Source organism: Tursiops truncatus, chromosome 10, assembly GCF_011762595.2.
Source record: "Tursiops truncatus isolate mTurTru1 chromosome 10, mTurTru1.mat.Y, whole genome shotgun sequence".
Classification (NCBI taxonomy): domain Eukaryota; kingdom Metazoa; phylum Chordata; class Mammalia; order Artiodactyla; family Delphinidae; genus Tursiops; species Tursiops truncatus.
This window is the reverse complement of record NC_047043.1, coordinates 20,397,307-20,411,729: the sequence shown is the minus strand read 5'-3', so window position 1 is coordinate 20,411,729 and position 14,423 is coordinate 20,397,307. Positions and strand designations below refer to the sequence as shown.

General features: G+C 42.0%; 1 protein-coding gene across 14 annotated transcripts in view; it reads right to left on the bottom strand.

Annotated features, from left to right (window-relative positions):
* Positions 1–14,423, bottom strand: part of CARMIL1 (capping protein regulator and myosin 1 linker 1) — a 434,292-nt gene that overhangs the window by 21,626 nt on the left and 398,243 nt on the right. For all 14 annotated transcript variants that reach the window (XR_002178325.3, XR_002178324.3, XM_073810414.1 and 11 more), the window contains 3 exons: positions 9,637–9,703; positions 9,194–9,390; positions 710–822 (listed from right to left, as the gene is read on the bottom strand). Coding sequence is in view for 12 of the 14 variants with exons in the window: in XM_073810414.1 (XP_073666515.1) it covers positions 710–822; positions 9,194–9,390; positions 9,637–9,703 (377 nt within the window). In the remaining 2 variants the exon portion in view is untranslated. The remainder of the gene's footprint in view (positions 1–709; positions 823–9,193; positions 9,391–9,636; positions 9,704–14,423) is intronic.

Sequence of the window (14,423 nt, the reverse complement as noted above, 5' to 3'; positions counted from 1 at the left end):
TGATACAGGCCCCCAGATACATCAAATTATGAACGTGAGGAATTTTTAAATACAGCTGACCCTTGAACGACGAGGGGGTTAATTCACATATAACTTAGAGCAGGTCCTCAGTATCCGAGTTTGTCCACATCCACAGATCAACCAACCACAGCCTGTGCAGTACTGTAGTATTTACTGTTGAAAAAAGTCCACAAATAAGTGGACCCGTGCCGTTTAAACGTGCGTTGTTCAAGGGTCCACTGTAAGTAATTTCAGCCTGCCAGTGCCCACTGTCCTAGATATACCCAGGTGAATGTGATGATGCCCTAAAAAAAAAATACCTTGGGGAGGTACATTCTGTGCTCTGATTTAGAAGAGTACAATGGTCCTTCAACTTGAGCGTGCCTCAGTACACCCTGGAGGGCTTACTAAAACACTGGCTGCTGGGCCCCACCTCTAGCTTCTGATTCAGTAGGTCTGGGGTAGAGGTTTGAGAATTTGCATTTCTAATAAGTTCCCAGTTGATAGTGATGTTGCTGGCCTGAAGATCACATTTGCAAACCACCAGAACAGTAAATCCCCTGCAAAATGTACTTACATGAAATGTACATGAAATACATTTCATACTTACATGAAATAAGAGCCTTAGTACATACTAAGTTTACTTGTAATTGTTAGTAATTTAAATATGAATTAAATCGTATGATTAGTGAAATGACTCTGAACTCACTTGGAATCCATTTTGGTCACCTTCTTGGTGAAAAATTCATCTACACCTTCATCCACTCTCCCCATAAGACCATTCTGTTCACCATCTTGGGACACTAGGCTGGTAGCACAGCCCTGCAAACCAAACAGGTGTGATATTAATTTACATTCAACTTAATTCGGCAAACATGTATTGCTAGATTCAAGGCACTGTGATAAAGGCCATGGGAAGGACAAGACTGACTGACATAGGGCCCTTATATTCTACTGGAATAGAAGTCACATTACAACTGTAACAAGGGTAGAAAGCAACAAAAGTGAGAAATGCACTAGAAACACAAAGCCTGCTGGAGGATTAAGTCTGACTGCTGTCGCAGAAGCAGCTTGGAACCTAGCAGGCTATGAAGAGTCATGTGTTCCTGAAGCAGAGGAAGGCATTGCGGGCATATTGGTAAGGGAAGAGAGAATGCGTGAGAAAATGATACACACACTACGTTTTGAAAACAGTAATAACTCCAGTGGCTGGGGCCTGAGGTTTAGGGATAGAGTTAACTGCTGAGTATTAACCCTAGCAGATACTAAAAATGGCCACTCCAAACACCCCCCCCCCCCCCCCACCACCACCTGCTTTCTTTCTTGCTTGCTGGAAGAACCCTGATTTCAAGATGGAATACTTATCTGAACAAGTCAGATACATTAATCTCCTTGTCTGTGACTGGTAGGCATGGGCATGTGATACAGTTCTGGCCAGTGAGTTACCAGGGGGCTCATGGGCAGGTTTTCCTGCAGAGGAAGGGAGGCATTTTTTTCTGCATGGTTGTGGGAGAGAGGATGTGATGTCTGAGCTGCAGCAGCCACCTGGAGTTCAAGAGGAAGCAAACCTGAGGACAAAATCCACCATGCTGAGGATGAAAGAGCAGAACAGTGGAAACCACCTGGGTGCTTATGCTGTGAATAAACCAGTCCTGGATCCTGAGACTTGTGGATTTCTTGTTAAGTAAGAAAATAAGTATTTCTCATGATTTACGTCATTTTTAGTTCAGTATCTCTCATTATCTCTAATTGAATGAATACTTCCCAACTAATAATACAAGAACTGACAGTGAACAACCTTGAATCCTATGCTAAAAAGTGCGGAATTTACTTTGTAGGTGAGAGGGAGCCTCAAAGAAATGCCATGACTCAACCTGTATTTTGGTCAGATGATTCTGGGGCAGCATGAAGGATATACTGGAGAAGCCAGGGATTATAACTAGGGAAATCTGTTCAGGAACACAAACGAAAGACTTCTGTGATTGTTTGGTCTAGTCAGGAGGAGATGAGGGACTAAGTACTAGTGAAATGAGAAGAGAAAGAAAGACGTTGCCTAAGATGAGGTTGAAGTTTCCAGGCTGGGTGAATGGGAGCATCATTCTAGGGAACATAGTTCAAAGATTCAACTTTGGGAAGAAGATGATGAGTCCAGTTTCAGGCAGTGTTATCTGAGGTGCTGTGGAAATCCAGGGGCAGGTGTCGAAAGCTTGAGTCTCAGCACAGAAGCTGGTGAGAAGGTATATGGAAATTATTCACCAATCTAGCATTTCTCTTGGAATGGACAACTCATAGTGAACTCAGTAACATGCTTGGTTTGTGTCTGCAATAGTGTATTAATATTTCACACAGATAGGTTGTGGGCCATTGAGAAAGGACATGTATCTTGCCCATTCTGGTGGGCAGAGGACAAGTTCCCATGTGGTTGCGATATCTGAGCAGGTTGTCTTGCCACAGAGCGGTGGGAAAGTTCCTTCCTGTAATCTTGATTTGCAAGTCTCAAGTTGCCTCTGGGGGTACCTGGCTCTTGTCTGCACAGGCACTGTTTAAAGAAAAGACCCATCATTTGCTTTAAACAATCATTCACTGGCAACCTCCCTTATAAAAATGAGCTGTGTGTTTGAGTTCACATTTGTGAAATGCTGAAAAGTGAGCAGACAACAGGTAATAGACCAAGAGCCCTGTGAAATGTGAATAATGAAAACAATGAGACTTCTCATCTGATTGGCGCTTTATAGTGGAGCAAGGCTTTCTTGTGAATTGCAAGAGAGCAGAGAATCAGCCACGTTTGAGAATTCAGTTATGGAGAGAAAGCAGCTCACTGAACAACTGCTGTTTAAATTACAAAAGACAAAGTAGGGGGAAGGGTGAGCTGTGACAAAGCGAGAGAGAGGCATGGACATATATACACTACCAAACGTAAGGTAGATAGCTAGTGGGAAGCAGCCGCATAGCACAGGGAGATCAGCTGGGTGCTTTGTGACCACCTAGAGGGGTGGGATAGGGAGGGTGGGAGGGAGATGCAAGAGGGAAGAGATATGGGAACATATGTATATGTATAACTGATTCACTTCATTATAAAGCAGAAACTAACACACCACTGTAAAGCAATTATACCCCAATAAAGATGTTAAAAAAAAAAAAAGACGAAGTAGCACAGAACTTGCTTGGATTGTCATTTTTCCTTTTGTAAAAGAATGGAATCTCTACAGTAATAACAGCTCCCTAAGTTTGTACAGTGCTCGATCGTTTACTATTTCATCTTCACACCTACCCCTTGAACTGCAAAGGAAAGATAGTGTTATCCTAGGTTTTGGTTAGTAGATCAAACCTTGGCTCAGAGGGTGAGGGGTGCCCACACAGGTCACCTGACTGATGGATGAGAAGGATGTGACCCCAGGACACGTGGTCCTAACACGGGGCTTCCTTCCAGGGCACCCTCGCTTGCCCTCAGAGGCTGCCTCTCAAATTCCTCTTCCCATTTTGAGGGGGAAAAAAAATTTTACTAGTATAATCTCTCCTTTCAGCCCTTTTCTTTTTTGCCTGCTTTGAAACAATTCACAGCTAGCATAAAAGGTCTCTGGGGACATGAAGAACAATCAATGGATTTCAGAGACGGAGGCACACAGGGCTCAACAAAGCAATCTGGTTTCCTGTCCTGTAGGACAGGCCAGTTTTTAGGGCTGGACAGGACCTTAGAGACCCCACCCACCACCCCGGGGCCCAACCCTGTCATTTTAGAGATAAAGAGACTGGGAGTAGAGAGATTAAGAGAAGTCCAGGATCACTGGGAGACCTTGAGCGAGATGCAGCTTAAAATGCATCTGTTAAAAGCAAGAGGAGTCAGCACCCTGTAAGAAGAGCAGCAGAGAAGCTGAAGACTAAAATGACATGCGGTTTGGCAGGAGAGTTCAAAGACAAACACACACGCTGTTTCAGGTCAATATCCAGCAAAAGGAAAGGAAAGGAAAGGACATACAGACATCGGAAGTTCTCACAATTCCATTTGATTTGGGTCTTTAATGTCAAGGAGAATAAATTTCAGACTAAAAAGGGGAGCGGAGCTATTGGAAAGGAAGAGCAGAAAGCTTAGCCCTGAGCTAGTTGGAACCAACTGCACCTGTGCTCAGAGGCAGGCTTTTGCAAATAAAATCAGAAATCGCTGTTGTTGGTATCTGAGAAATAAAGAAGGTAGATCTCATACCTCTGGTGTATAAGTAAATGCTAATAGGATAATTTGTGAATGCTTAGAAGATAAGCCGGTGATTATGAAGACTAAAGACAATCAGACCACCCTCCGTTCTCCTTTTCCTGGATTATTAAGATGAATGCACCGGGGCAGCACTGTAGGGGGTGCACCTGGATTTTGACAAGGCAGCTGCCAAATCTCTCGTGTCTCCACCAGCCGGGGTGGGGTCGGGGGGGGGGGGGGGGCGGGCCGGGGGCGAGAGCTGGGCAGGAAGGAAGGACAATTAGGTGCATTAGGGACTCTGAGCAAAAGAAACCCGAAGAGTGCTAATTAGTGAGTTGAATAATCTTGAAATTTTACATGCATACATTAGACAGTAAGAAACATGGAAAATTAAGAGCCAAGCAATCAAGCCAGGAAAAAGGACTCCAAGAGGAAGTAAAAGAAACAAAATATAATTTAAAAAAAATAAGGCAAAAATTAATGAACTTGAGAGGACCAGTAAAGCTAATTCTTTGAAAAAGACTAGTAAACGAGACCTTGCAAAATTAGGAGAGAGGAATTAAGATATATTAGAAATGGAAAAATGGGACACAGCTATTGATACAGAAGAGATGAAAAATGCAAAAGAATTCTATAAACAAGTAAATGAACTATTAGACTAAGTGGGCAATATCCTAGAAAAAAAGAAATTACCAAAGTGGTCTCAAGGAGAATTAGGTAATCTGAATAGATCTGATGAAATAAAATTCACATTTTACGGCAAGATGAGAAAAATTTAAACATAAAATTTTTCTCTGCCCGTTTGGACCTCCCTCCCCCCTCCCCTTTAGAGTGTATTGTGCATTCTGCCTTAACCAGACCTCCTTAGGCGATAACCTTCCTTTTTAATCTTGTAAGGGGTCAGGATGACCCACTTCTCACTTTGTTCATGCAGGTCTGGATTGTGTAAACTGTCAGTACACCATCTGACGTATCACCCTTTGTCTCAAAAACTTATATAACTGTGTTTCGACCTCTAACAGGCAGAATAGTCCTCAGAGCTTTCTGAAAAACTGTCTCCCGGGTTATAATCCTTAGGTTGGCTGAAATAAAATTTTCCATTTCTTTCTTAGATTGACTATTCATCTTTTTCATCAATAGATCTATAACGAAAGAAATAAAATCCCTAGTTTAAAAAAATCGACATATCAGCATGACATGCACACAGACAGCACATCAGGCCCAGGTGGCTTCCCGGGGGAGGAACAGAAAATCTATAATACTTGCAAACTGTTCCAGAGACTAGGAAAGGAGAGAGAGCATCCCAACTATGTTATGAAGATAGCTGTGATATAGTGATTTACAGTAAGAAATACATATTTGGTCTTCATCCCCATTTCTGGCACAGAGCTCCTAAACGCTTGGAATTTCCTAACTAATGAGAGCCATAAAGGTGTTTTGGTTATGTTAATGAGGTGACTTTGGAACCCACCTAAAAATGGGGGCTGATAGCCAGGAGACCCAACCACGTGATTAGAGGGTTTGAATTTTCAGTCCCACCCCCTCCACTTTAGGGAGCTGATAGGGCCCAGAAGTTCAATCAGTCACCAATGGCCAGTGATTTACTCAATTATGACTATGTAATGAAGTCTCCATAAAAACACCAAAGGACAAGGTTCGGAGGGCTTCTGGGTTGGTGAACATGTGGAGATGCAGGGAGTGTGATGCGCTGGGAGAGGGCATGGAAGCTCCGTGCCCCTTCTTGCACATCTTTCCCTAAGCATCTCCTCCACCTGGCTGTTCCTGAGTTATAATCTTTTATTATAAACTAGTAATCCAGTAAGTAATGTCTGGGTTCCGTGAGCTGCTGTAACAAATACATCAAACCCAAGAAGGACTGTGGGAACCTGTGATTTATAGCCAGTTGGTCAGTATGGGTAACAACCGCCAACTAAAGGTTGTCGCTTGCCATGTCGCCCTACAAGGATTAAGCCATTAGCCACTGCAGTCGCTGACCTTCAACACACCCAAAAGGAGTTCCCTCTGTGCTCTGGGAAAATTGGCAGAACAGGCCTTCAGAGAGTTAAATATTTTCAAGAGAAAATGTCATGAACCCAATTTCTTGCAACTTCCCATACTTAGAAAAGCACTACAATCGTTAAGATATCGGTGCCCCATGACCAGCAGCAACCTTCTACCAAGACATGCGCTTGACTGCACATACCCGTTCTCCAAAATCACACATATGCTGACCTTCCCCCCACCTCTTTGAACAGTTCCTCAGTCTTTGGAGAGGCTGTCTCCCAGGCTATAGTCCTCAGGAAGTCCCCAAATAAAACTGAAACTCACAGCTCTCACATTGCATGCTTTTATTTAAGTTGACAGTATCCTTTATAATAAACCAGTAATAGTAAGTAAAGTGTCCTCTTGGGTATTCTGAGCCATTCTAGCAAATTATCTAACCTAAGGAGGGGGGCATGGGAACCTGCCATGAAGTCGATCGGTCAGAAGTACAAGAGGCGACCTGAGACTGGTATCTGAAGTGAGGGTACCGCTGAGCCCTTCACCTGAGGGGTCAGAATTGAATTGAATTGTGGGACACCCAGTTGTGGTCCAGAGTTGAAGAATTAGCAGGTGTAGGGGGGGAAAACCACACATTTGGTATTAGAAATGCTGAAAGTAAAAACAGCCTCCATACCTTGGCTTTGAGAGTTCTGACATCTAGAAAAGCTCGTTAGGGGCATTAGGGGTCAAGGACAAGCTCTAGAAAAGCTAAGATCCATTTAGGGTGGACTAAGGCTACTCAATCCACCAAAACAAAACCAAAACGATAATATTAAATGACTGCTGCTACTAAATACTGCAGCTTTCTCACCCTCCACTGGAAAATGCGGACAATGGGGCCGGTGTGGCAGCTTCACACAGGTGTTCGATGGGAGAGCACTTTGAAAATCACAAGCTCTGTGAAACCATCAGGCAGCATATTTTCACCGTGAACCCAAGGGAGAACAAGCTGTGCACGTTTTTTCTCAGGCTACCAAGCCTCTGGGAAGATCTATTTAGACCCAGGACTGTAATCCATTATCCTAGGACATACCCTTGTGCTACAGAGTCCTCAGGATGAAGCAGCCTCGGGTTTGCCAACCCTGTTAAAATCAAGTAAGTTGGAAAAGAAAACAATTTACTAAAGTTTTTTTCTTTTGTCTTTTTGAAACCATGTCAAGATATTCAGAATCAAATGAGAGAAATCAACCAAATACACCCAACCTGGATCTGGAATGAGCAAATGACTGACCATGCAGGTAACTGGTTGTGACTTTTATCCATCTACGACTCCAGTGATCCACCTATCATCCAGTGAGTATCGAACGCCTGCTACGTTGTATTGAATAAATTCATGCTAAGCGCTCAGTATACAACCATGGATAATAAGCCATACACCTTCCTACACAGAGCTTACACACAACGAGGAAAGCGTGCTTAGAAAACACTGTATGGCGAGGGCTGTAACAGGGTAAAAGCCAGGCACTGAGGGAGCAGGGCCTCCATGGACGGTTGCCCAGGCTGTGCACTGTGCACAACTAGTGTGGGAGAACAACCTTCCCTGGAGCCGTGCACCCCCAGCCATGTGGGAGAACAGAGGTAGAGACAGGGAGGGCTTCCTGGGAGAAGTCTTGCCTCAGTGGAGGTCTGCAAAATGAGTAGGTATCCACCTAGGAGCTAAGGGTAGGGGGATGGAGGGGTGGGGGCGGGGGGGAGAGAGGAAGCAATGACAGAAAGGCTGCATCACTGGAGGCCTGAAACAGGATGAGAGTGAGGGATGCAGGGATGATGAGCAGAAAGGAAGAAGGTGAAGAGCAAACAGGGGCGGCAGTGGGGGCTGGTGTTGGGGATCATATCCAGGTTTCTAGCTTGTTGACTGGTGACGCTCCTTGTGGGGCAGGGCAGGTTTATAGAGAAAGATAGGCTCCCAGTTTTGCATTTGTTGAACCTGAGGTGCTCCGGGGCTTTAAAGTTCAGGAGGCAGGTGAATATCTGAATATGGAGTTCAGCAGAGGAGGCAGGAGTCAACAACAAACTGAAACCACGGGTTTACATGACATCACCGAGACAAATAATACACTCAAAGGCCAGGCAGAGGAAAACTGAAAAGGCATCGCTGGAGAGGTGAATAGGAAAGAAAAGAGAGTGATGACTCAGAGGCCCACAGAAGGATGGAGCCTTCCAGGTCAAGTATAACTGCTGAGGTGTCAAGTAGGCTGACAGCTGGCAAGTGTCCACAGGATTAGGTTAGGAGTGACCTTGGCAGGGTCGTTTCAGAGGTGGGTAGGTACAGAATGAAGATTTTGGTGGGTTGCAGAGAGACAGGAAGGTGAGGGAGAAAGACCACAGGCAAAGACGAACTCCTTCAAGAAGTCTGACTGCAAAGGAGAGAAAAGACACTAACCAAAGACAGACGTGGGGTCAATTGCATTAAGGCTCTTTAGCGCAAACAATTCAGTCCTCTCCTGAGTGGAGAGCAGGACGCTGAGAAGCACGCCGCCTGCGTGGTTCTCCCAGGTACGGCCTCTCCTCCACCACTCAGCTTGTGGGGTATCAAAAGCCAGGGCACCAGAGCAGGTCAGGACACGGAGGTGGGGGAGTATATGGGTGCAGTCCAAAATCAAATGCAAACGATTTTTAATCACAAATCAATTCTTTGATACTTAGTCTCCATCTTTTCACACCCGGACACTATAAAATCCTATAGATGTAGCCTTTTTATCTCACCCATGTGACTGGTATTTTTCTAACAACTTCCAAGGGGCAACTCTGTTCTAAAGAGTTGAAAACCTTACAGTGTTGTCTTTTCCAAAATTGTTGAGCACCAAATGAGACATTTTATGTGAATACCACACACACGTAGAGGTTCCATTCTCCTTAACTACAGGCTTTCAGGTATGCAGCACGCTTTTATAAGACTCTCCAGGTTTCCCTGGAGGAGGACAGGGTGAGGGAGAGATGGGCCCCCTCCAGCCCACCTACCGCCGCGTGCGTGGACTGCTGCTTCTTAGCCCGTTTTGGTCTTAACTTGGTAAAGTGCTCCAGCTTCTTTCCTTCCTCGGACGGCAAGTCAGAGATAAACCCCGAGCTCTGCTTCTCTTGTCTGATGGATGGGAAAGGCGGGTCTTCAACGTGAATTGGCACTTCTTCCAGGGCTTTATCAAGGTCAAATTCCATTTCTAAAATAAAGCAAAGCCCCAGGTTGAAGCCTTATTGCATAGAGATGGATAGAAAAGTTCCTAAAAGTCATTTTAAGTCTATCACTGAATAGCAAACACTCATTCACAAATCACTTAATTCTCTTTCTCAATATTTACTCACTTAGAGCATCCCTAAGAAACATCCTTGAAGTGGTCCGAGGTTCTTGCTGAGGGGTGTTTCACGGTTATAAGGAAATGACTGGCATTAGCAAAATACTCACTCACCAAATGCCCTGGAAACAGGCCGCAGCATCCGGCTATGAATAGTCTTCCTTTTGGATTTAGGAGTCATCTAGCAATAAAATAAAGAAAGCACTTAGACAGGTATTCCCAGAAGACTTAACTTTCGAAGTTCAGAAACATTGGCGGGGGGGGGGGGGGGTGATATTTGGGATCAATTGGTTTACGCTCAGTATTTACTCCTTCAGAGGATGGTTAGTAACATCTGACAGCCAGACTGAAGGCGCGAAGCCACGACATTTCTAAATGTTTACCACTTTCTCAAATGATAGAGCCAACTTCTTTCCCCCAGCCCTATTCAGTTAAATTCTATTTTTATAGCTAAAAGGAACAATGAACGATATAGGATTTAACTCTAACCTGCACACGAGGATGTTAAAACAGATATAAGGAATAAGAATGAAAGACTGTAAAAATCAGTCGCTAAAAATTGAAAACACAATTACTCACTGTTCATTATCACAGCAACATCAATATAAGCAACACCAAACTCTTTGTCATCTTAATGATTTAAGCAGTTTAACTGTTTTTTTTTTTTTTTTTTTTTTTTTTTTTTTTTTTTGCGGCACGCGGGCATCTCACTGCTGTGGCCTCTCCCGTTGCGGAGCACAGGCTCCGGACGCGCAGGCTCAGCGGCCATGGCTCACGGGCCCAGCCGCTCCACGGCATGTGGGATCTTCCCGGACCGGGGCACGAACCCGTGTCCCCTGCATCGGCAGGCGGACTCTCAACCACTGCGCCACCGGGGAAGCCCAGTTTAACTGTTTTGTTTCACATTTCTGCCACAAAAATTTTGATCTTTACATTATGAGCAAAGACCATAGACCAAAGACCAAAGAAAAAAGTTGCCATGATTTAGAAGTCTATCTGCTGTCCCTTCTCAATAAGACGTCTTTGATCCTTCTTTTCCTTTTAAAAAAGGAGACCAAAACCCAAACCATGCCCAAAACTTCTTAGAGCATTTTTCTAGCATTGGTGTCAACTGTTGATTATGTTAAGTCAAACCTTAAGGAAGACATTAGCTTCTCCCTCAACACGATAACTCGTGTCAAAGCTGGAGGGGACCTTTGTCATCACCTCCACAAATTGCAAAGAAGAAACTGAGTCATGGAGATGATAAGGACTACCACTCAAGTCAAGAGGAGCAGGGCCAGGGACAGAGCCAGTTATTAAGGTCAGCCCAGCATCCCTCCTGCCTCACCACTTGTGATCAATGAACGGATGGATTTTAGGGGTGTTAACTGCTTTGATACTGGAAACTGGTATTCGTGTAAACTAAGATATAACTGAAAGAACTTAGTTTGTAGACTTTCATTTCACTTAATAGGTTGTCATCTAAAGCTTTCTCAGAAAAAGAAAATCCACAGGTTGATAACAAGGTTCAAAGAATAAATTGTTTCATATTGACCTTTAAAGCAAACAGCTTTACAGTTTTGACAATCTTATGTCATTTTTAACAATAATATCCTTTTGCTATTATTTATTATTGAGAGAAAAAGGAGATTAAAAATGGTGAGCAATAGAATTTAAATCCAGACTGGTCTTCCTGAACATAATGAAACTTGCTGATTTGGTTCTTTCAAGGTTTTTTAAAGGCAGACAATCAGAGGAAAATCTCTTTATAAAGCATCGGGCTTTGCAGGTTCAATAAAAATACAACCAATCCAATGCAACTGGAAATGAATCCAGTTTCAAGATAGTTCTCCCCAAAACAGGCCTTACGGTTGATTGAAGGTGGTGTGACTGGTCTATTCGTAAGTGAAACCTCTAAAAATAATTTTCAAGGAGACACAAACTATCAAAATATATGCTGTGTTTGGTCATAAAAACTCCTTCAGTATTGTATCCACTTGTGCACAACCTTGATAGATAAAAGGATTAAGAAGTAGCTTGGGATATAATTTCCAGCCAATTCATTTAGATAGTCACAGATAAATAGGAAAGAAGTTTAAAAATGCATAGAATGAAGATGTCTTCCAAAATTCTTTCCTGTCACTCCTGATTAGATTTTATAAGAAAAAGTGTTTGTGGGCAAAAATAATCTGGGTCAAGTTTCCCTATTTAGCCTTTATAATGAATACCAAATACATGTTAAAACATATGACAATAATGACATTTCAACTATATTATAATTTTTAAATATATAAAAAGAAATACATATAGAATTACATATAAGAGAATATATATAACATATATAAAAAATATCATTTACAAACTGATGCCCAACTGTAAATGGATCATTCCGCTCAATCCAATTTTATAGACACATTGAGAAACGTACAACATCATCAGGATTTTTGATGGCTGACAGTAATCAAAGGGAAACCAGTTGCCTTTCTTGGTCTCGCTTTCTAATGCCTCAAAACGTAGTACACAAAATTTGAATATCAGAAAGATGCATTCTAATGCATTTTCATTGCTTTCTTTCATTTCATATGCTCTTTACATGAGCATATAACTTCCGGTTGCATTCTGCATAAAACTCTCTCTGTGTCTGACATATCTGTGAATTCTGAAGTTGTGCCACGTTTGGACAGGGCCAACGGCCTTTTGCTAAAATGGTCAGAGCTTGCAATCAGGCTGTTTTCTACAACTGGTGTTAAGAACGCAACCTGATTTTATACATTTCTTCCGATGGATGAACTGTTTTACAATCTCTTTCTTTCATGAGAAAGAATAAATATGGATTTAAGTATAACAATGGAGAAAAAAAGTGAATTTTATTTCTTCATAGTTTTCTTTCTTTTCTTTACAATTGTTTCTTCCCTAACAGTTTTACAGACAGTGTGGACTTGCTCAATCTTATTGGCTCATTCCTATGATTTGATTACATATAAATCTAAAGCAAGAGGAAATGTAAGAATGATACAATTATCCACCTATGTGTACATTTAGGAACACATACTGTATGTTTCTCTAGAAAGATGGTTTCTATGCACTCTCTTCCCCCTTCTCACACCTGTTGGTTAGATGAATTGAATCCTGGAAAAAAAAAAATCTGGCTTTACCATCCAGATTTACATTTACTCTCTTCCCTTTCTGAACCAAAATGAAAGGGTTAATTTTCTCACACTATGTCTTAGTCCTTGTTTATTACTCTTCCTGGACATTTGTCAATGCTTAAGTATTTTCTGATCAGAGAAATCACAAAGTGCCCAACAGATGAAGGGGGTCAGCAATGGAAGCAGGAGAGGTACACACGCCAAAGGGACCCTTCACAAATCGATGTATGATTAACATTGCCAACTATTACTTCAGGCCTAGACAAAGTTACTTTGTCTTTCAAAGTGCATTTTATGAGAAGTAAGTAATTTTCAATATTCACATCCTCAGGAAATATGAGGAACAATGTGTTAAACCCTTTAAAATATAACTTTAGAAGGAAAACTCTAAACATAGACTGATTCTGATATCACAAACATCAGTAAATCCCCATCGTGGCAGACAGTGAATGAAATGCATGGCTCTATTCTCTAAGCATCCAAAAGCAGCACAATGTCTACACTGCTTGGAAATCTTACTCGTTTGATCCAATTTTTATGATGGATTTATAACTATTCTCCATGTAGCTCAATAGACATACATATCCACTTTTACCGTAAGTTAAGGACTAATGTTAGAACCTTATAAACAACACAACATATTTTTCCTGTTAAACTCATTTTTAACACATAATTGCTAGACATACTAATTTTTTTTTTAATGAGAGTTAAATTGTTTCTATCACCAGAAAAATAGGAATGGAGTAGTTTCCTCATTCATTTTACCAAGTTTGCGCAAAGAATAATAAACAACACCCTCACTCCAAAGCTCAAGAATCCTTAATTACTTTTCTTTTCCTTGAGGTTAAAAAAAAAAAAAAGAAAACAGAAACAGTTGGAAAGCAGATTAGTAAAAATCTTCTAATACAAGAAGGTATTATGATGCCAGTTTTCTACAACTCTGGGAAACAAGTAATATGACAAGAATCAGAAATTAAAAACCTTGGAAGTTTAAGTAATCATGTCTTGTTTTTTAAACATGAATGGAAGAAGCACTTTTCTCCTCTTGAATGTTTATACCCTCTTCATCAACACTTTGCTTGCTTTCAGGCACATGGCTGGGAATATTTTAAATTCATCGCCTGTTTTGCTAAGCTGAACCATCTTGTAAAGTTCAATCTTGTCTCTAAATTGCTGCCTATTTTATTCAGGATCCAAGATGGATGACGACACTACAGACTCCTGGGAGATCAGCCAGGCACGATCAGCCAGGCAGCGCGGAAGCAAATGGAGCACAAGAATGTAAACTAGTACAGCCAGAATCTGCAGAGCCACCAAAAAATACTTACACTTGTACAGCAGAGAGTCTCCATGCAGCAAAAAGAAAGGAAAAAAAAATTTGAATGGAAGAGAAATAAAGCAACAGCATTACAAGAAATGGGGAGGGAGAGACACCATACACAAATAAACAGAAAAGCTACATAAAAAGCATTCATAGCAAAGGAATGAGGCAAGAATGAGGCCAAACTATTATTAGCTTAAGGTATCCAACCTAGCTTTTTTTAAGCAGAAGCACAATTACAGCTTGAAAACTGCAGAAACTCTTAAGAGATATTACCTCTTCTGCTAAGTGCGTGCAAAATGCCATCTACCAACCCCGTAAGGTATTAATCCCACTTGGGAGATGGAGATGTCATCAGCTCCAAAGGCACATAGTAGACAGAACACTGGATGGACATTAGCAAACTCCACGCAGGTGTTGGTTCTCGGGCCACAGGGCTAGTCACAGCA